Source organism: Taudactylus pleione, unplaced genomic scaffold (genome assembly GCF_031769625.1).
Source record: "Taudactylus pleione unplaced genomic scaffold, aTauple2 ptg000296l, whole genome shotgun sequence".
Taxonomy (NCBI): domain Eukaryota; kingdom Metazoa; phylum Chordata; class Amphibia; order Anura; family Myobatrachidae; genus Taudactylus; species Taudactylus pleione.
The window spans coordinates 1,863,404-1,887,198 of record NW_028284698.1 but is presented as its reverse complement, the minus strand read 5'-3'; the positions used below and the strand labels follow the sequence as shown (position 1 = coordinate 1,887,198).

Sequence of the window (23,795 nt, the reverse complement as noted above, 5' to 3'; positions counted from 1 at the left end):
AGTGACTCTGAGTGAGTGTGCATAAACCAAGGGGTCAAAGTTACTGCTTAATTTAATTATTTTAATTCACAAAAGAAGTTGATTGAGGACCATGAGCCTAAAAGATGTTTTGATGTGTACCATTAATATAATTAGGTTAATGGAACTTTGCCTCTTTTCAATTAATTTCTTTAAGTTATTAAACAATAAGGATGGCGACCCCCTACAGAGTCCAGACGCCAACAAAACTACTAGAACATGCAGTGAGTGGACCCACTATCTTCACTATGGGTCTCTTCACTGGTGACATCTTAAGGACATCACTAGAATGGGCATTTTGGGGATCGCTTGTAACTGCAGGCCCGCAACTACAAGTAAACCTCAATTTAGTATGCCAGAAAATATAATAAAGATGTAAATTCTACAAAATTAAAATTAAGACATTTGAGTCACAAAAATAGAACTGTCTGGAGAAAAATATGTAGCAGGTCAGCCCTATTACAATCATGACCATCAATCACCAGAACGCTGAAAATAGGTATGTCCCATTTATGTATGGCCTGTCCCTTACAAATACATGGCAATGTTGAAGACCCATGCAGGTAACTCCAGATCCAGATCAAAACAAACAAATCTAATATGTCTGTATTAAAATATACGATGCACACAAACTCATTAAACTCTATTGCACTTAGGGCCTGATTCAGTGGCACACCCTTAGTTACGGCCCTACGTGCTGGTGACTGGGAGGTTGCTATGCAGTTGCGTATAGGCATGTTATGGGAGTGTCGCAAACGTGGTGAAGAACTGGTTGCAAACTCAGACGCTCACATTGGAGGTCCTATGCTGATGAAGAATTTGCACCTAGCATGGAGCAAGTGCAAGTTTCAATGGAGCGACCAATGGTTGTGTCTAAAGATGCACCAAGTGGAATTTCAGCATCTAAAGATGCTCACAGTGGGCATTCCAGTCCTTGCACACTGAGACGCCCGGCTGTACACCAGGGAAGGGCTTGTATTGGTATTAGCATACAGACGCATGCGCAAACCAGCAAAAGACGCACACAGGGATGCAACAGTACCCGACACAGAATCAGCCTCTTAGTGACAGCTGGGATTAACCAGTAGTACAGAAATTGCTGCACTTCACCTACCTATAATCCGCACACATTAGTGCATGCTGCATTCCAGGCATGCCCTATGCAGAGTGAGTATAGAGAAACATTATAGGAAACAATTTGCAGCATGCAGATCGTGATGTATAAATGGTTAGGGGTGGGTGAGCTCAAAGTCACCCAGCATGTTCCAACACTTTCTCAACAGATTTGTTATGAAGACATATATTATTTTATATCTAACTATAGCTACATGCATTAAAATGTGGAAGGTAATGCAATACATGGTGGTGGTATTACATATTTTGGAGTAAGACACTTTTTAGGAGCCAACAGATGGGTTTCAAAAAGACATCCCCATAGAAAGGATCGGGTGACCTGGGAATGATGATTATGGTAATAGATAGCATATAAGTGAGTAAAACAAGTAATTTCTATGTCCAAAAAATATACCCCATTATTGTATACCGCAGAATACTGTATTGTGGCATATTTGCCATCATTCTGCCAAGTACTGGCTCATTTTCTCTTGACTTAATCAGCTACTGCCAAAGTGTGATACAATTATATCCTATAACTGTCACAGGGTTATATCGGCTTCTAACTGCTCCTCACTGACCCCACAAGTGGTCATTTATTAACATTGTATTTAGGTACACAATTTACAGCACTAAATCATAGCAACCAATTAACACGTTGTTATTGTCTAATTGCGCTACACAGATAGATGCCTGTTGCAGAGTGTATGGTAAAATATGCCCAAATTTAACTAGAGTAAATACGCCCTATTGTGTGGACTTGCCAAAGACTATCTGGGCTACAGGGTACGTTCTTGTGCAATAAAGTCACCGTGTCAGAACCTGGACGCTCATTCCTTCAACGCTGTAATAAGCCCAGTGTGACACAGTCATCACCAGGACAGCCTCACATTTGTTTTCCTGACATGACTCTAATCATAAATTGCTCTGATATTTCATCTGTTATCGCTGGGAGAGCGACAATAACAGTTGTTACTTAATGGGGTACAAATGTTGGCATTAATAAATAGGCCCTAAAGTCACTTTCTGCACACAAACCCAGACATAAAAGCAACCAGGCCCCCAAATACATATGCTGAAGAATGCTGTACACGTTTTATTGTGTTTCAGTTTTCATTAATGTCCCCCAAGTTCTATATTCTTTAGTTAATCGTTAATTAAACCAATTGAAGCCCTTCTGGATTTACATTTCCTCTGACATGATCTATCTGGGTTATACCACTTATGACTCTCCAGCAATGAAACTACAGCAAGCTGGGACTTGTACTTCTACAAGATCTGGAGAGCCGCATATTGTTTACCTTTGCTATGTGTTTTTTCTCCAATCTATTCTCTTTATTAATATCTGCTCCAGACCCTACATACATGTCTGCTGCTGCAGGGTTTGAAGCATAACCATGCTGCACAATATAGCATAGAGTATTACATCATATACTGTATATAACATGGAGCGGAGCATTTTACCTGTGGTCTAAGAAGAGAAACTTCCATTCCAGACTGTGCCTTGATGTAAATTCTTCACATGGCTCCTCCACATTGCACAGTTCCTGCACATAAAAAGGAGACCGATGGGGGAGAGGAGGGAAGGGACAGAAATAAGTGGGCAAAGCAAAAACATTCAAATTCACCCACAATAGAAGAAGATCTATATTTATCTATAACAACCTATTCTATACAAGTGAGAGGAGTGGGAAAATATGTTTAAACAATAAATGCACAAGGCAAAGGGATCTGGAAACTAAATGAATAACTTCCCACAAAAATGTTCGCCATGCCTCACTGATGGGCTCAGAGGAAGGTATTGTAAACCTCACATCACTGTATGATTTGTACAGGGATGATATGCATATGCATGGTGTGCTACTAGTCATCAGCATTAGTGTCCACTTGCACCTACCCTGTACTGTATGTACTGTAAAAGATTTGCCTCCAAACAGGTGTATTCTCCCTTATGTCCAGCTCTGTAGACTACGCAGATACAACAACACACCCTCTCTCTATAAACTTTGGCTATGTGAGAACGCCCTGTTACAGGCCGGATCTGACTCTTCAGATGTAAGTGTAGGTGTAATCGAAATGCGTATAACTTACTAAAACACACAAGATACGCTCCCCGCAGGCAGACGTGTTCACCTCTGTATCAGCCCCAATACGTATACATTTATGTCATTGTCGGTGATAGGGTCAAATATATATATACTGTACATAAAATATTTTATTTTCCACACAATAGAAGGACCTTACAGCCGGATTACTGATAGGCGGCACACAGCACAGTTCGGCGCTGATATAGCATGTAACAAAGAATTGCGCTGGATTAGCAGGAAAGTGTCAGATCTTTACTTCATGAAACATGTTAGAGTACTGCTTCTCATACGGCTGATGTAGTGAAAAGAATGGACAAACGGAGAAGTTTGCCCATAGAAACCAATCAGCTTCTACCTATAATTTTATAGACTGTACTTGATACAACTTCTCCACTGGACCACTTCTCCACTCTTTTCACTGCTTGATACATCAATCCCTTGGTCCTCAGGACCCCAAACGTTTTCCAGGTCACCTAGCAGGTGCACAGGTGTATTCATTACTCACTGACACATTTTAAAAGACCCACAGGTGGAGCTAATTATTTCATTTGTGATCAGCAGCGGCTCCTACACTCTTGCATGGGCGGGGCTGCTGCTGCTGGTCCGGCTGGGTCCTGGTGCCTGCACAATGGATCTGGCAGATGCCGGAACCAGCGCATGTGCACAAGCAGTGGTGGCACCGCACTTGAGCATAACACCTGCTTCTAGGGACTGCATCGGCTGTAGCCTGTATAAGCCAGGTAAGGCTTATACAGGCCAGTGGCCTCTAATAGAAGCCACTCTCTGCTAATCATAGCCCCGACTGGCAGTCCCAGGGGGAGAAAACACCTCCCTCTGGGGCTGCCTGTCCTGTGTGTGATTGGCAGGTAGTGCTTCCAATGTGAAGCCACTTCCAGTCACAGTGTAGCCAGTGCAGTAATGAACTGCTACTTGTTCACGGGTGGCAGACTTTACTGGGGGTAAAATCCGCCACTGCTTGTGATTCTGTGAGGAAAGCTGGAAAACATGAACTGTTGGTGGTTCTGAGGACTGAGTTTGAGAACCTATGTTTTAGAGGAATCCAAACATACACTTAAAGGCAAATTATGTAAATGAAAGATTAAAGCAATACTTACCTAAGGTCCGGCATTCCACCCGAATCAGCTGGTCCCCTGATGCCTGCTGCTGTCCTCGCTCTCGGCGAGGGGTGCTTTTCCATACAGGCAGAATGCTGTAGTTCAGGGAGAGAGTAGAACATCGCTGGCTGACATCAGGGGTTCCCGTGGAGATGGGTGGAATGCCGGAGCCTAGTTAAGGAATATACTCGATTAATACTTAAATGAGCAGCACCAAAAACTGCATTTTCAGTTTTGTGTGGACTTATCCTTCAAGAGTACTATCTGTCACCTACACAAAACCGCACATGAAACATACAGAACAGATCATATATTGCTCTTTGTATAAAGTAATTAGTATGTTTCCAATTAATGCTAGGAGTTTGAGTTTAATACATTTAAAGAATTTATTTTATTATCAAAATAAATTCAGTTGACAAAGGCCACAGAAACGGTAAACAGTACATACAGGTAAATAGATTGTTAAGCTAAACAATATTCAATATAAACACCACACATCACATGTATAGCAATTAAAAAACCTATTCATGAATGTAGATTATTTTGGTGTTATCTGGAAAAATAAAATTGTTGTATATAACTACTTATATTTAATTACAATCTATGTAGTAAGTGGGTAATGAACTCATTTTATTATACAAGATAAAACAATAGAAAAAAACAACCCTGGTACAGTAGACAAGTGATACAGTTTATTCCAAAGTTACTGCACTCACCTTCAGAAATTGTGGAGTGACAAGACGGACTGTAGCTACAAGACATACATGTTCGTCACTGGCTGTCCGGAATGCCCTTGCAACAGCTGACTCAAAGCCATTATATGAAGATGTAGGCACTGTAATAAAAAGCGACAGGTGCCCACATCAGCAAATGTTAAGATTAGATTTTTATACTGATCAGAACACAAATAGACTTCTGTCAGCAGTTCAGGTGCACACATATAGCATGATCTTATCACAATGCTGCAAAACTGTACTTACTCCTACATAGACCACGATAGAACCAGATACTTACACCAGTAATTGGGCAAATCTTTTCCTCCATTCAAAAGTAAGTGTTATATATAATGTATGTATGTATGTAAGTATGAGTCACACGCAGATGCAATACATATAAACGTCTCTATATTTTATATAAATATAATTTGTGGGGAAGCGTATTTCCTTGCACACTCTTAGCAATGGTATGAAAACCTTCACAAAAACAAAACTGACACATGGGGTCATTACTTCCTCTGCCACATGTTGCCGTATGCCTTTGAAACAGCTTTGGAGGCAATCCACAATGATGTATTGTTTGCTCATTTTTCCTTGCGCTACAAAGATGTGACCAGGTAAATGAGCAAAGGTTCCTACCATGATTTGTGGCAATGTGCTCAGCCAGATATGGTGGTGATATCCAGCAGCACATCCCAGGGAAATGAATCCCCCCCCCATTTACTAAGGAGAGCCTCTCACTCCAAAAACTCCTTTATGCTATGGATGAAGCTACACCAAGTAGTGTTTAGATGAAAAACAGATAAGTGTGTGTTATGTAGGATTCTAAAGTGAGCTATTGCACAGTTCACCTCTGGAGACGTTTCTACCTCTCTGCACACCTAGTCACACTTGTGTAGGTTGTGCATGTGTTTCCTGAGAGTGGCCATTAGGTGTGAGCCTTCATGTGCACTGGGCAGACCGTCCAGGTGAACTAGTTACATGATTTGCGGTGCACAGTGAGTGCGCCTTATAAATAACCATCACTGATGGAGCACAATTTGTTTAGTACAATGGTGAGAATGGCGCCTCTCATACGCAGAAACTATCCAAATCCAAGCTATAATAAACTAATAAAGTGATGTACCATCATTTCTTTATGTGACAGGTACCCAATAATGCTATTTGCATAAACAAATTGCACTCCATCTGTATATCTGTACGTTTTATACGTAACAAACTCCTATAATGCAATTTACATTTCAAGATTAGCAGTCCAATAACTGTATAAGATTCAGTCTTTGATTCAATGTAACTTAGTTTACATTTTTCCAATCAAACCCACTCCCCAAATGTATTGTTAATGCAATACTAAGGAATCAATCATTACAGTAAACTATTTCTTATTTCAGTGATAAAGTCGCTAGATTTAAAGTTACAATTAATTTAAAACAAATTGCCACTGTAATTTCAGGCTTTTATATTTGGGCAAAGGGCTGACTGGCCTACTGTATGCCGTGAGTGTGTCATGCATTTGTTTTGTGTTATATAAAGCATGTGCTGGAGGACCAAATACTATACAAAAAAGATCTCATACAGCGAGCCGATGGTTACAAGTAGTTGTGTGGGCGACAGAAAAGCTATATTAATGATCATATGTATCTAATATATATTTCCAAAACTGAGTTAGAGTTGAATTAACAGTGGTACGCAGGGGCAGAACTATGGGAGACAATGGAGGCACCTACCGCCGGGTGCCAGCACTGAAGGGGCACCTCCTCCACTGCCTTCAATATATTCACACCACTTAAGGCTATTCTATATCAGTGTATTTGTGCATATGTGATAGATAGAAAGATCGATCGATAGGTAGATAGATAGATACATATGCACCATATTTATTTTCCCTTTTCTTTTAGGGGGGCACCAAATTATAACTTGCCTCCGGGCGTCTGGGATGAACTTATGCCACTGGTGGTACGGATACATTTTGATGACCCAATTGTTGGCAAATCAGTCTCATAAATAAAAAGGGTTAAAGTAATGAACAAATAGAGCATCTGACACGGTCGTGCGCTTAAAACAAGAAGTTCTCTGAATTTGTCAATGGAGCACAATAGTAGAATTAGTCACATTGACTTCAGAAATAGTGGAATTAGTCATAATTACAGTGTTCAGCAGTTAACTAATGCACTAAATATGTATAGATATTATAGGAGCCCATTATCAGTCCAACAAAAGGTTGATTGCAAGCATACAGCACCTTAACATTTTACAAAAGGTTAACTAGATGTTGTCATCCATTTTATTGACAGCAATTATGTGCACACGTAGGTGATGCTAACCCATTATACAGTGATGACTCACTGTTTTCTACTCGCTTTCTCAGTTCTTCGCTTAAAACTGTCCTGGTGTAGTCATTATGTAGATTCTTCCTCATTATTTGTCCAATGCCATCCTTTTATCCTCTGCCAGGCAACCTATTGGCGGCTGTAGCTTAATGCTGCATCATGCCCTCCTACTTTGCCAGTCATCACTAAGACATTCCCTACCCCAAGATGACTGGTGCTGCTTCCAAGCTAGCTGCCCAAGTCATTTATGTGTTGGGTGGTACTGTAGTTTTCAATAGTGGCTGATGCACTACTGTACCAGCATGCCTTTTATAGAAAACTCTTTATCTGGACCAGAAAAGTAAAACAAAGTTAAGTACCAATTGTCACATTTCTCCAACACTTTTGATTTATAGTGTCCGCCAAGGTTTTGCCTAACTGCATGTTTTCATGATGTGCACACAAATCACACATGAGTGAGGACTTGCTAATCAGATGAATACTGGTCGGTCAATGTATGTGGCATGGTCAATCACTGCTAAGTAGTAAAACAAATCCCCAAAATATATAAAAATGTTAAACTGTGCCCATAATGAATACTTACCTACTATATGCATACGTTCTTGGTCTGGTCTGACATAATCCAAAACAAAGAACACCCGGCACAAAATTAATTAAGTTCAGTTTGAGATTTCAGCATCCAAATTGTTAAATAGTGAGGCAGCTATGTACTAAGCTGTGTTAGGAGATAAAGTGAATGGTGATAAGGGACCAGCCAATCAGCTCCTAACTGCCATTTTTCATACACAGCCTGTGACATGGCAGTTAGGAGCTGATTGGCTGGTACCTTATCACCGTTCACTTTATCTCCTAACACAGCTTAGTAAATAGACCCCTAAGTTTGAAAGTTTGGCTTTGAAAATTGCATGTCATGTACGGCGATGACAAATCATGTACTAAACAGCTGCTTAGTAGATTTCTCCCTTAATCACGTTCCTTTAAAGGCTGTGTTAATAAATAGTTCAATAACTTAGTTAATGGGCAATATCTATGTCACATATAGAATCTCTTTCCAATGCTGTCTTAGCATTCAGGGTCTTTAAATTGTTGTTCAACGACTGAAACAATTTATCAGTATTTATTAGTATATAACAGTAGTGTTTATTTCACAACAATAATAAAAAGTAATACTCACCATGTGTAAAAAACTTAAAATCTACAACAAATTTCACATATTCATAAGTGGGAATTTCATTTGGATCTAGACTTCCTCTTGCTAAGTGACAACAAAACTCCACTTGTTTTTCATCTGCAAATGGGAAAACACAGCAATAACAAATGAGTTTATCTGGGCTTGCAAACATAAGGACATATTTATCAAGATAAGAAGTGTTATCTCCTACATATTTTCCAACAAAATTAAATTTTTGAGCAAATTATGAAATAGCAGATGGTCTTCACTGTCACTGGGAAAGCACATCCATTCAATGCAAAAGATATATTGGGCCTCATTTAAAGTACTAAGCATTTGTGTGCCAAAAATATGTTATATAAAAAAACACATGATAAAAAGCATACATCTTTGTACATATTGAGTATACTGTTGAGTAACGGTAGAATTTGCACCAGACGTACAAGTATAAATACCTAAGCCTAATTATAGCATAGTGATGGAGCTTACCAATGTTATTAGTTAATGCTTAAGTCACGTAACCTTATTTGTACACAATAAAACAATGTAATGAAGTGTCATACAGTATACACAAGACAGAACAGTGTCTTGACTGTTATTAATAAATGCAAAAATCATAATTGTCCATATAAAATGTCATTCAATACAACTACAGATAGCTGTTGTTTAACCCCTTTAAAAATTCAATGCTAGTCTTCTTTCCTGCACTAGTTTATATGGAAATGACAATCAATTGAATATACAGTCAGGTGCATAACTATTGGGACATTGACAGAAGTTTCACATTTTGGCCTCTATTCACCACCACAATGGCTTTGAAATGAAATAAACAAGATGAGCTTTAACTGCAGACTTTCAGATTTAATTTGAGGGTAATTACATCCAAATCAGGTGAACGGTGTAGGAATTACAACGGTTTCTATATGTGCCTCCCACTTTTTAAGGGGCCAAAAGTAATGGGACAAACTAAACAATCCTAAATCTAACTTTTACTTTTTAATACTTTGTTGCAAATCCTTTGCAGGCAATTACAGCCTGAAGTCTGGAACGCATAGACATCACCAGACGCTGGGTTTCATCCCTGGTGATGCTCTGCCAGGCCTCTACTGCAAATGTCTTCAGTTCCTGCTTGATCTTGGGGCATTTTCCCTTCAGTTTTGTCTTCATCAAGTGAAATGCATGCTCAATCGGATTCAGGTCAGGGGATTGACTTGGCCATTGCATAACATTCCACTTTTTAGCCTTAAAAAAACTCTTTGGTTGCTTTTGCAGTATGTTTCGGGTCATTGTCCATCTGCACTGTGAAGCACCGTTGAATGAGTTCTGAAGCATTTGACTGAATATGAGCATATAATAATTCCCAAAACACTTCAGAATTCATTCTGCTGCTTTTGTCAGCAGTCACATCATCAATAAATACAATGGAACCAGTTCCATTGGCAACCATACATGCCCACGCCATGACACTACCACCACCATGCTTCACTGATGAGGTGGTATGTTTTGGATCATGAGCACTTCCTTTCCTTCTCCATCTTCTCTTCCCATCACTTTGGTACAAGTTGATCTTTGTCTCATCTGTCCATAGGATGTTGTTCCAGAACTGTAATGGCTTTTTTAGATGTTGTTTGGCAAACTCTAATCTGGTCTTCCTGTTTTTGTGGCTCACCAATTGTTTACATCTTGTGGTGAACCCTCTATATTCACTCTTGTGAAGTATTCTCTTGATTGTTGACTTTGACACATATACACCTACCTCCTGGAGAGTGTTCTTGATTTGGCCAACTGTTGTGAAGGGGTTTTTCTTCACCAGGGAAATAATTCTTCTGTCATCCACCACAGTTGTTTTCCGTGGTCTTCCGGGTCTTTTGGTGTTGCTGAGCCCTCCGGTGCATTCTTTCTTTTTAAGAATGTTCCAAACAGTTGATTTGGCCACACCTAATGTTTTTGCTATCTCTCTGATGGGTTTGTTTTGATTTTTAAGCCTAATGATGGCTTGCTTCACTGATAGTGACAGCTCTTTGAATCTCATATTGAGAGTCGACAGCAACTGATTCCAAATGCAAATGTCACTCCTAGAATCAACTCCAGACCTTTTACCTGCTTAATTAATAATGAAATAACGAGGGAATAGCCCACACCTGTCCATGAAATAGCTTTTCAGTTGATAGTCCCACTACTTTTGGTCCCTTAAAAAGTGGGAGGCACATATAGAAACCGTTGTAATTCCTACACCGTTCACCTGATTTGGATGTAATTACCCTCAAATTAAATCTGAAAGTCTGCAGTTAAAGCACATCTTGTTTGTTTCATTTCAAAGCCATTGTGGTGGTGAATAGAGGCCAATATATGAAAATTCTGTCAATGTCCCAATATTTATGCACCTGACTGTATGTCCACAGCTTGATATAATATAGGTATTACACTAATGAACTGAGTACTATCAGCTGGAAGAGAAATACACAAGCAGCCAATTAGAAGTGACTAGCTCAGAGGTACCCAAACTGTGCGCCCTGGCACCCTGGAGTGCCTCGGGACACTTGCAGGGGTGCCTCAGGTTGTTGGTCCAGCACCAAATCAAATTATTTATGGTCAATGTAATGTAAATATGTGGGCAAACAGAAGTGCAAACCTGTCCACTACCACATAAGCACCACACAACTGAACCTAATGGGGGGTATCCACTTAGCGATTTAAACAAGCGATTGCACAATAACGATGTCGTTATCGCGTAATCGCTTGCAAATTGTGCATGCATCATGCATACATCAGGCATGTTTTGGACGGAAGCGAACCGCGATGCGCGTGCACACGGGTCGCTTACGACATCCGACATTGCCCGTACATGCAGGTCAACCTGACGCTCTCGTCAGGTTCTGCATGTGCGGGGATGAGGGATGTTCCGGGACTGAACGAGTGAACGGTCAGTCTAGGCACATCACTAGATATACAAACGACAGCACGATTGCAATGTCGCAATCGTGCTCTCGTTTGTATATCGCTAAGTGGATACCCCCCATAAGGATGACAGGTAAGTACAATTTACTTCACTTTACTACTTAATTTTTTTTCTGGGTGCCGTGAAAACAATACTGATACTCTAGGGTGCCGTGACTGAAAAAAGTTTTGGAACCATTGGACTAGCTAGTGGTAGTGATAGTGATTATCGTCACTGTGTATCATTACCCAAGTCCTCCACGTTCCACAACAGATACACCCCCTATCAGGCTTATCTGGGGATGGGTCTGCGTCCAATTATGTTGCACTTACTAGAAAAAGCCTCTGCTGACTCAGCTTATGCATTTACACCCACCTCCATTCCACCGCATCAGGTTTAAGGGATCACAATCTACAGCAACCAAAATTCCAAATAAATGGGTGCATTATTGATGTGCTTTCACAGTACAAAAACAACCTGTTGAGTACCCAATTCTAAATGAGGTCCATTATGTGTATTCATAACAGTATGAACTTACAATTTCACTTAAAAGTATGCTGCAAAGTACAATGGAAAATGAAGCCCTACACCCCCTCCCCCTTAGATCAGACAAAGGCAAATACTATAAATGGATTTTGCATTATTTAAATTTATAAAGGGAAATTCAATTAGGAGCGAATACATTCGCCAGGCCGAAGCTGCGCGGCAGCCGCCGCACTTTACTGCAGCGGGATCTCGCTCAAAACTGTTTGCTACCCCATAGGGTAGTGAGCACTTTTGAGCGAATCGGGCATTCGGCTGACTCGGCGAAGGGTGCAATACGGGCTGCTGTTGCCAGCGTTTAAATGCCACGGCAACGGCAATTTGCACCATTCGTCTGCAATTGAATTCCCCTCTTCGTCTTTACTGTTTTGATAATGTTGAACATTTTTTATTCTTCCAATTTTTCAGCAGAGTTTGTTTAAAAAAATAATTGTTTTTCATCATTTTATAGCCAATAAAAGGTAAGTACTTTACATGGCAAAACCAATTGTAAAATATACAAAAATTATTTCAGATCTTGCCAATTATACCCCAGAGTCAGCAACTTGAAGTGTGATGGTTTGAATTGATTACTACTAATAACTGGAAAGTCACATCTTTCATAAGCCTACTCTAGTTGTATTCTGTCAAGAATACTGAGGTAAAACTTTTTATCTCTTCCTAAAACCACATATATAATAAATTATGATTTGTCTAATTAACCGTGTTTAAAAATTAAAAATTATCTATTGCAATTGCATTTTCATTCCTTTTAAGAATGTTAGGTTGACAGAGGACATTCTTCATTTTAGATTGAATATTATTAATGTAGTTTATTTGTGAGGTGGCGTCCACAGTGCCAGACACTGAGGCAAACAAGACGTACATTAAACAGGGACAGACGATGAATACAGAACAAATGGGGGCATGAAAACATAGGGTAGGGAGGGCCTTGCCCGTGGCAGAGCTTAAAATATAGTGAGAAAAGGAAAGAACTGGGACAAGCGGAGCTAGAGTGGCGCAGAGTGGAGATTGTGACACTAGTGTACTTGTGTGAGTGGTATAGGCTGGAGTAGAGATGTGGGTTTTTAGATAACGTATTACGATTAAAAGTTTGGAGGAGATTCTGATAACGTGTGGTAAGGAATTCATAGGTTACCAAACAAGAGACAAGGGCCGTGACTAGAGTGGTGCAACATTTGCCATGGCACAGGGCACTGCATGGCAGGGGGGACTGTTTGTGCCTTTCAATTTTTTGTATATATTCATTCTCACTTGTAGCTTCCTCTTCTTTTATCCCTGGTATCTCCTGGCCACCCCTATCTTCTCCCTGGCCGACTCCCCCTCGATCTGGCCACCTCCCCAAGCACCTTTAGACACCTGGATAACAGTGGTACAACGGGATGGGTACCCCTTCATCATGGTACAGGACAAATCAGATTTGTCATGGCCCTTACCCATGAGGCCATGCTCCTTTTTCTGGTATGCTTCTTATGTGCCTATTTGGAAAATGTGGGCACCAATGCGCTTTCTGGTCCAGAGCATCAAAAAATGGTAAAACTTACCTTTGTTAACTCTCTTTCTTTGAAGTCCATAGTGTTCACAGGGAGACATTGGGGTGTAGGTGGGACCTGGAGGACTGGGCACCAACAGCAAAGCTTTTCAATCCCAGGATGCTCTGGTCTTTCCCCCTATACCCCGCCCACAGCCTGAGGACACATCAGTTTTGTTAACAAGCCCAAGGCAGGAGCAGGACAGGACTGGTAGACTGAAGAAGCAAAATCTCACACAGAGAAGGAAACAAGTGACCAATAGAAGAAACCCATAGAAGCCAGGTGGGTCAGGGCAGGTGCCCTGTGGACCCTACAAACTTCGAAGAAAGAGAGTTAACAAAGGTAAGTTTTACCATAACTCTCATTTTCTTCTTCAGGGTCCATAGGGCTCCATAGGGAAACATTGGGGATGTCCCAAAGCAGTTGTTCAAGGGTGGGAATGCTCCTGCGCTGATAGAACACTACACCCGAAGGAAGCATCCTGAGAGGCAAATGTATCAAAGGCATAAAACCTAAGAAATGTGTGGACAGAAGACCAGGTGGCCTTGCATAGCTGTTCAGTTTAGGCGCCACGCTGGGCTGTCCACGAGGGACCCACAGAGTGAGTAGAATGAGCACAGACTGTTGTCGGCACAGGAAGGCCCATCTGCGTGTAAGCCTGTGACATAGTCATGCAAATCCATCTGGCCAGAGTCTGTTTGTTAGCTGACCATCCCTTCTTGTGGAATCTATATAGGACAAAGAGGGAGTCCGATTTCCTGATGGAAGTAGTACGGTCCACGTAGATCTTTAGAGCACAGACCATATTCAAAGAGGCCTCACCTGTCGAGAGGGCTGGTGAATTAAAGGCCGGAACCTCAATTTTTGTATTCAGGTAGAAGTGAGAAACTACATTAGGAAGGAAGCCTGGGCGATTTCAAAGAACAGCCCTATCCTGAAGAAATATCAAAAAGGCGGTGAAGCATTAAAAGGCCCCTAAATCTGATACTCCAGGGGCAGATGCTATAGCCAGGAGAAACAGTCTTTGTAGTGACCCATTTGATATCCACCAACTCCAGAGGTTCAAATGGAGGCACCTGAAGTGCTTTGAGCACCACTGACAAATCCCATGGAGCTACAGGAGGGACAAAGGGAGGTTGTATCCGTAGAACACCTTGCATGAAGGTATGGACATCTGGCATAGAGGCAATCTTGCGTTGAAAAGCCAGATAGACAAAGCAGATACTTGCACTTTGAGAGATGCTAGGCAGAGGCCTAGATCCAGTCCAGCCTGAAGAAAGGCAAGAATTCGAGAAACTCTAAAGACCATAGTTTTGAGTAGCACACCAGTGGAAATATGAATGCCAAATTCTGTGGTAAATCCTAGCTGAGGCCGGTTTAAGTGCTCTAAGCATGGTCTGGATCACAGAGCTAGAAAATTCCTTAGCCGTTACTAGGGAAGTCTCAAGAGCCAAGCCATTAAAGACAGACGGGCTAGGTCCGGATGTAGACAGGGACCCTGAGACAACTGGTCTACTCGTAGAGGAAGTTGAAGAGGAACGTCTATGGAGAGTTTAGAAGATCCGAGTAACAATGACATCTGGGCCTAGCCGGAGCTATTAAAAAGATTGTGCCTCCTTTCTGTCTGAATTTCTGAAGCACTCGAGGAAGTAGGGATCTTGGAGATAAAAGATATGCCAACTGGAAAGTCCATGTCACCGACAAGGAATCTATGAAGGCCACGTCAGGGTCCTTTGTTCTTGCTCCAGAAACTGGAAGTTTGTTGTTGTGTCTTGAGGCCATGAGATCCACTTCTGGAAGAACCCATTTGTCCACCAGAAGCTGAAAGACTTCTGGGTGTAGAGACCATTCTCCTGCATGCACGTCATGACGGCAGAGGAAATCCGCTTCCCAATTGAGAATCCTCAGCATGAACACTGCGAGATGGCTGGGAGATTCCATTCAGCCCATGTGAGAATGCAGGACACCTCTGTCATTGCTGATTGACTTTGAGTGTCCCCTTGATGGTTGAGGTAGGCCACAGCCATGGCGTTGTCGGACTGTACTTGTACTGGCCTGTTTTTCAGAATATTCTGAGCCAGAGTGAGAGCTATGTATATGGCTCAATTGGAAACCATCGGCCCTGGAAGGAGTGTTGGCCAGTTACTGCACCCCACCCACAGAGGCTTGTGTCCATGGTGAGGAGAGTCCAATCGGGGATTCAAAAGGGATGACCCTGGTTCAAATGGGGAGTCTGTAGCCACCAGACTAGGGACAGGTGAACCATGGGGGGAGGCTCATCATCTGAACAGATGAGGTAGTCAGTTCCACCTGGATTAGGTGTTGCAGGGAACTGGAGTGAAACTGGGCAAACTCCACCATGTTGAAGGTGGATACCATTGATCCCAAGGCCTGCATTGCATAGTGAATCAACACTCTGCGACTGTGAAGCAGTCTGCGTAGTCTGTACTGTATCTCTGAAATCTTGTCTGCCATCAGGAAGATTCTCTGAACTCGAGAGTCCAGGAGGGCTCCCAAATGTACCCTCCTTTGAGAGGGTGTCAGGGTAGACTTCTTCCAGTTGATCAGCCAACCGTGCATGTGTAGAAAGGTAATGGTTACCTGCAGATGGCATTGAGGAGTCTTTGGGGAGCTTGCCAACAGCAAAGGATCGTCCAAGTATAGGCGCAGTCTGATCCCTTTACGATGAAGTGAGGCCGCCATGACTGCCACGATCTTGGTAAAAACCCGAGGGGCCATTGAGAGGCCAAATGGCAGAGCCTGAAATTGGTAATGTTGCTGTATTATAGCAAACCGGAGACACTGTTGATGAGAAGGCGCTGTAGGTACATGTAGATAAGCGTCCTGAATGTCCAGGGAAACCACAAAATCTCCAGGTTCCATAGCTAGGATAATAGAATGGAGAGTTTCCAAACAAAACTTGGGCACCCTGATAAACTTGTTCAGAGATCTGAGATTGGGGATAGACCAATGAGACCCATTGGGCTACTGAACGAAGAAAAGGGTAGAATAATAGCCCTTGCCCCGTTGTGAGGTGGGGACCCGAATTATTACTCCTGAATTCAGTAAGGACTGAATGACTTTTTGGAGCAGCAGAGCCTTAGTTGAGTCCGATGGAGGTCCTGTGCAAAAGAACTGTTGGGGGGGTCGCCTCAGGAAGGATAGGGCATATCCGTGGGAGACCACTTCTCTTACCTAGGCATCTGACATGATCTGATGCCAAACTTGGGTGCATTGAAGTAGTTGGCCTCCCAAGGGAGTGGCCCATCCTGTCAGGCTGCAGGCTTGTCCGTAGACTTGGCTGGTGGACGTCTAGTAGCCCAGGCCTGTTTGGCCCTAGGCTTGGAGGCCTTGGCTGACGCCTGGTGCAGTGGAAAAGACTGACCTTTGGATTCTCCTTGAGGGTGAAAGGACCAAAAGGATGACGTCCAAGGCTTTATATTATATGCAGAGGTCAGGAACGCAGTCTTGTTAGCCGCCAAGGTAGTCACAATTTCATCTAGCTCTGGACCAAATAGGATTTCCCCCGAATAGGGAAGAGACTCCAGAGCCCGTTTTGAATCTGAATCTGCTTTACAGGAATGGAGCCAAACGATATGACGGCCACTACCGAAGTGGCAAATATCCTGGAGGCCAGGAGAGCAGTATTCATAGCTGCCTACCTAAGTAGGAGGCTGCATTCCTAATGTGAGATACATAGGAGAGTTGTTCCCATGAAGCATCAGAGGGAAGTGTTTCTTCTAGGGCTTCTGCCCAACTTTTAATGGCTTTCGCCACCCAGGCCCTAGCTGGGCGAGTAATAGCTCCTGTAAGAGAGTAAATAGATTTATGACAAGATTCTATACGTCTATCTGTAGTCTCCTTCAAGGAGTTAGCCGTGGGAATCGGTAACGTGGCATTTTAAAAAAATTGAGTTACATGAGAATCCACCGCTGGGTGAACTTTCCTTTTAGTGCAATCAATAGCTGGAAGAGGGTAAAAGGAACTGAATCGTTTTGGGATTTGAAACCTTTTACCAGACATGATCCATGCTTCACTCATGTGATCAGATAGCTGGTCTGATTGATGGAACTCTGGTGAAACTACCTTTTGTCGTTTAAAGAGTGCATTCTTTTTCTTAGGAGCGGGTTCATCCCCTTCAATTTGTAAAATGGATTTTACAGCTCTAACAAGGGCAGGTATATCTAGCTTAGAGGATGGCTCCTCTTCTCCAGAGACTGAGTCAGAGTGAGAGAGGTCTGCATCTTCCGCCTCCCCAGGTGATATGTCAGAATCAGATAACTAAGCGGCCTTGGAGGAAAACAGAGCCTGTTTAGAGGGTTTGGTAGGTAAAGGATTTTCCTGTGTAGCAGTTGCTGCAAGGCTGTAGAAGTCTTGCCAAACTCTGTACTAAGGTAGACACCATGTCTACCCATGGGGGAGGCAAAGGATTTGCAGGGAGTACCTGCTGTGGCCATTCCACAGGGGGAGCCACTACGGGGACCGCTCTCTGTTCCAAAATTTTTCCCAGCATCTGTGAAAAGGCAGCCCTGAGGGAGAGACACCGGGGCTGAGGGACCACGTGCTGTGTAGCAATTAGTGCAAAGCCCATCCTGAATAAAGTCCCCTGGGGCCAAACCCACTGAGCAGGCTTTACAGGACAGAATAGGGGCAGGATCCTGTATGTAGTATGCAACAGCGTTAAAAATTACAGCATGTAGTATGCAACAATGATGCATATGGCAACATGTAATGTGCAACAGCGCAATATATGTATATAGAGGTAGCACAATATAGTGTGCAACTGCACTGCTGGTAACCCCCCTGGAGTGACAGCGCTTTATAAGGCACAAGTTAGTTGCAAATGCGCTACATCAGATACCAGGGAGCGTGCAACCGCATTAGATATGGCACCATGTAGTGTGCAACGTGGTGTCAAGTATGTGATAGCCCTCACATATGTGAGGTACAATGACCCTCTATACCTTAGTATGACAGGGTTACAGTAGAAGAGATATATATAACTGACAATATAGAAAAGCACTAGCACAAGTCATATACAAATTAGAAAGAAAAATCTAATTTTCTGCAATGGGCACTAATATCAACTACACAGACCACAGTGGCTGGTATGAAATAGCGCTGTATGACCTGACTCTTGGTAGAGGTATACAGTGAGACTGGACCCAGCGATTCCCAGAGACCTGCTTACCTAAAATGGCTGCCGTGTGTATCTGAGGGGGCGGAGGGTGAAGGAGGAGCAGTCCAGGGAACATCAGGACCGCAGTGGAACTGTGCCCTTAGCTGGGGGAGGGGCTCCAGGGAGAGCACCTTTTTCTCCTGGCTGACGTTAACCACTGGCTCACCTAGAACTTAATTATGCCTCTGCACCAGTATGTTAATTCCCCGGTGGTCTAGTGGAGTGGTGGGCTGCCACCCCAGTGTCCACATCAGCGCCTTCAGTCTGTCTCCAGAGACCGGAGGCAAGACTGCACTATTATGCGGGTCCCCGCGAACAGGGTTCCGCCTTACCTGTCTCCTGGATTCCGGGCTGCAGTCTGGGGAGCTTGCTAGCTAGTCCCTTTCGGAGCTCCGCCAGGAGTACCTAGCACAGGTTCGAAGTCATGGCACTGCGGAGGGATGATTGGGTGGCAGCACAGACGTTCGGAGGACAGTCTGGTGCTGCTCACCCTTCTGGTAGAAATAAAAATTAAATAGATGAAAATAAATGCTTGTTATAATGGTGGTCCAACTCCTTGTCGGACACCAACGAAATTGAGTTGCCCTCAGACTGTGGGCGGGGTATAGGGGGAAGGACCGGAGCATCCTGGGATTGAAAAGCTTTGCTGTTGGTGTCCGGTCCTCCAGGTGCCACCTACACCCCAAAGTCTACCTGTGGAGCCCTATGGACCCTGAAGAAGAAAGTCTAGTTACAGCTCTGAGAAGTAGGATAGAGGCAGATCTAAGAGGGCGTGAGAGAGAGTATATTGTAATGAGGTGATGTATGAAGGGATGTTGTTGAGAGATTTGTTATTTAGAGTGAGTAATCTGTAACCTACTAGATTTGGGGAGTCAGAGCAGGGATTAGATCTAAGAATACTGTCTATTTCTTGCCTTTCCTTTTCAAAGTATGAGACTGACAAATGCAACAGACTGTCAGGAAAGGAGCGTAACATTTTACCTGGAACTTTTTGCATGCAGTTGTATGTCCTATAAACCACTCTCACAATTGCCAGCTCTTCAGTGCATTGATATCATTTATATATGATACACCATATTCAATAAATCATACATCACAATCTAACAGGAGCCTTACGTACTGTTGAAAAATTCTTGAGTGATTGGTTCCGTCATGAGTATGTGTGGTGCCAGCAACTTGTACACCTCAGCATGTTCCCGCTCCGGAAGGAAATTCAATATATTTTGGTCCACCAAATCTGACTGGTACAAAAGAGTGCTTTGTCATGTTCAGCAGGATGATAGCTTTATGTCTCATTATTGTCTTATACTGACAGCAATAATACATTATATACTGTAATGTAAAGTGGTTGAAAAATCTTTAAACTTGCATCTTGCTTGCACAGTTGTAATCAATGGAGTCGCCAAGTGGTGTCACACGGGAGCTTTTCACACAGCAGAAAAACAGTAACGGAAAGAAGCTCTATAATATTTCACAGCATTTTCCTGCTGGTAGGATAAACACAGTTCAGCAGTTTTTCAGCCACTGCTCTATATCTTGTGTGACAGCTGCTAGAGAAGGAGAAATAACAACTACTTCTATGAAGCAAACCTTTGCATGCGCTGCACGTTGCTATGATTGCAGAATCTGCTTTATGACACCATGGAGGTAATTATAGGCAAAATCCATTCATTTCAACAGGACAATCTCTTTTAAGAGAACTGAAGGAAAAGTACTGTACTTGTGTGACACCAGTCCAAACTAGAACTGATAGGGCATACTGGGACTTTCAAATCACTAACAGCAATCCCAACATTTTCTGTTTCATTTTCATCTTTTCTAAATATACTCATCAAATATATGAACGTATCATAAATTAAAATAAGCATGATGTATTTTATATCCAAAATCCTTATCTTGATCAGTTAATTGATCAATGTATTCTTTATGCATCGTTACATATCACACAAGGCCAATAGAAGGGAATACAAGGCAAAAATAACCCCATTTTATTATTTGAAGGTCAATTTATCAACAAACGTTGATAGCCCCAGTTAAATTAAGAATCTGCGGCAACAAACCCTAATCTATCTATGATACATTGCTCCAGTACTGTGACTGACAACTGCTATGAAAACGAATTGTCTCTCGAGCCCTAACACTAAAACAGTCGCAGCTAATAGTAATGGTAAAAGTTTACACTGCCGGGTTCAGTCCCTGCACTTTCACTGCGCATGTGCGACCTCACCGGTTCTCACCGTATATGCACACGGTGAGGGTCGGTGGAGGTGGAGGCATCCAAATGGCTCTCTCTTCACAATACAGGCCCTCTTCCTGTAGGAAGAAGCTCTGTGGTCTAACACCATCTGAAGATAACACTAGCTCCCACAGTAAAGCTCAGAAAACGTACAGTTTTTGGAGCATGATACATTGATTACTGTAGTTACAACATTCCCATGCATTGTATGGGGATAGCATTTGATATTGAGCCTCAAGTTAATGCAAGAGATATCAGTGATATATCCTGGTCGTCCCCTTCATAAACTGGGCAGATACTTAGATTTGCAGGAATAACGATGTTAATGAATAGGCCCCTTAGAGCTTGAGTAATTAAAAATTATTCTCATTAACTAATTTACATGGGAAACATGTTACAGTCCAATATGGTAAATTATGGGGGGGGGTCAACTCCTGCCATAGTCTGCTTAAACAATATATATTCAAATCATTCTTCTTTTTATATATATATATATATATATATATATATATAGTAACATAAATATTTTAATAATAACAATAGATAGAAAAGGTGCATACACACGTAACGATTTTTTGAATGATTTGTCGATAACGACATCGTTATCGTTAAATCGTTCAAAAAAATTGTTATAACGATGAACGATAATCACAAATGCGCACTCCCGTTTGTAGTTATTGTTCATCGTCCATTTCAGACTGTCCAATTAAGGGAAGGAACATTATTCGTTCATCGTTCAAAAAATCGTTCATTACACTTCAAGAAATATCTTTCACTTTTTCAAGGGAAAGTCTGACAGAAAATCATTGGTTACAAAATCGTTACGTGTGTATGCACCTTTAGAGTAGCATCCAACATGCAGAAAAACTATTAAAGCTATTTAATTTTAATGGGACACATTTTTAAAGCAGGGAATTACTGGAAATTGGGGCAGGCATCTAAACATCTATGCATGATACCTAAACTGAATATAATTAGATTTACACTGTGCAATTGTAGTGTACTATGACATCTGTGACCACACACGTTAATTATGTGTAAAGGCCCCCATACATCAGCAATTGATTGCAGCAATCGTGCAATTTGCAATCGATTGTGTATAAAAATCTTTCCCTTTTTCAATCGATTGCAGAATTGCCACAATCGATTGAAAAAGGGAAATATTTTTATACACAATCGATTGCAAATTGCACGATTGCTGCAATCAATTGCTGATGTATGGGGGCCTTTGGTCTTGTCTAGGTGTGCACACAGCTGTCACAGCTGCTTATGTTCACACCAATCTGTTGGGTGACTTTGGCTCTTTGAAATATAGAGAGAATAAAAAATGATATAACTTACCGGTAAATGACCAAGGAGAGATGACACACTGTCCGAAACATAAATGATCATCCCATCAGTGGTAAGTGCAATAAGGAACCCGTCCAGCGCCTAAGAAGAATAACTCAATCTACTATTAATGCATTAAACCAAAATACACATTGATTTCAAGGATGTCACCAGGAGTATATGTTTATAGACTATACAGATGGCCATTCCATTTATTTTAATTTGAGCTTGTTTTTAGAAATGGCTAAAATAAGCCTAGAACATGACATAATGTTAGTCAGTACCAGCCAATGTCAGATACAGACGTCCATTAGACATGAGGAGCACAATCATTATTGGTTGTGAGTCACCCTGTGCAATTCTATGTACAGTATGTTGTGCAGTTTAAAATCATTAATGTCAGTCCGCAAAGGGCTAATTGTCTGATTTATATAATATATGGCATCTCAAAAATAAATTGTCAAACCTATTCCATCATTGTAATTGTCAGCTCTATATCACCGCACATTTATCAGAGCTCTCACCACCATGTTTTTGACAGGTTCTTAACACCTAGCGATAAAAGTGTCAGCAATCACTGTTGTCATCAAGTTCTGAGAATTGTACAACTAATATTACTGATTGTGATGCTGCATGTTACTATTCATAGGTGACTTCATGACCCATTCCAGGAGGGACAAAATGTTCTGTTCCTGGAATAGTTAATTGATTAGAAAGATGTTTCAACACAGATGATGGCAATCATAAATTAAAAGTGAAGTCCAGGAACCGAGATCTGACAAAATGCTCTGTTCCTGGACTTCACTTTCTGATTGCCATCACCTGTGTTGAAACTTGAAACAACTTTCTAATCAATTAACTAGAAGAAATAAAAAAAAGGAAAGGATCTGTATATGGTGCACTGCTGTATTCTAAAAATATAACTTTTATTATATTATAATTAAAAAGTATCTAAAATAGATTCAAATTAAAATAGCGAATAATCAATTAACTAGTCCAACATAGGTGACTGCAATCATAAATTTACGAGGAAAGTCCAGGAACAGAGCATTGTGCCCCTCCTGGATTGGGTCATGTTGGGAGGTATGCGCATATATATATGTATGTATATATATATATATATATATAACAATTATATATTTTATTGTGTATATATATATATATGTTTATATAAGAAATTATAGCGCCAGAGAGAATCAGAATCCCTTCGCAGTTTAGAGTGACTCGTACTTGAAATAATTGGTATTTCAAACCATAAACAAGCAATGTGTGAAAACACAGCACTCCCCAGTATTGTGGGTGTCAGCTTATCAGTAAAATATTTAACAATGGTGATTTGTTAAAAAGAAAATGTGTAGATAGTAAAACTGATATAAAGCGCAAAATGTGCTATGTGGGTGCAAATATTGCAGAGAAATGTATATATAAGTATATGTATATATATATATGTATATAAATATATATATATCTACACATATCTACAGGTAT

The 23,795-nt window shown here is 41.5% G+C and overlaps 1 protein-coding gene across 1 annotated transcript in view; it reads right to left on the bottom strand.

Annotated features, from left to right (window-relative positions):
• The window catches only part of LOC148511650 (neuronal PAS domain-containing protein 2-like), an 80,908-nt gene that overhangs the window by 40,045 nt on the left and 17,068 nt on the right, over nt 1-23,795 (bottom strand). Inside the window, exons 4-8 of the mRNA XM_088482886.1 lie at nt 22,320-22,409; nt 19,863-19,983; nt 8,554-8,667; nt 5,050-5,168; nt 2,596-2,678 (exon numbers count right to left, since the gene is read on the bottom strand). Of these exons, the coding sequence (XP_088339012.1) occupies nt 2,596-2,678; nt 5,050-5,168; nt 8,554-8,667; nt 19,863-19,983; nt 22,320-22,409 (527 nt within the window). The remainder of the gene's footprint in view (nt 1-2,595; nt 2,679-5,049; nt 5,169-8,553; nt 8,668-19,862; nt 19,984-22,319; nt 22,410-23,795) is intronic.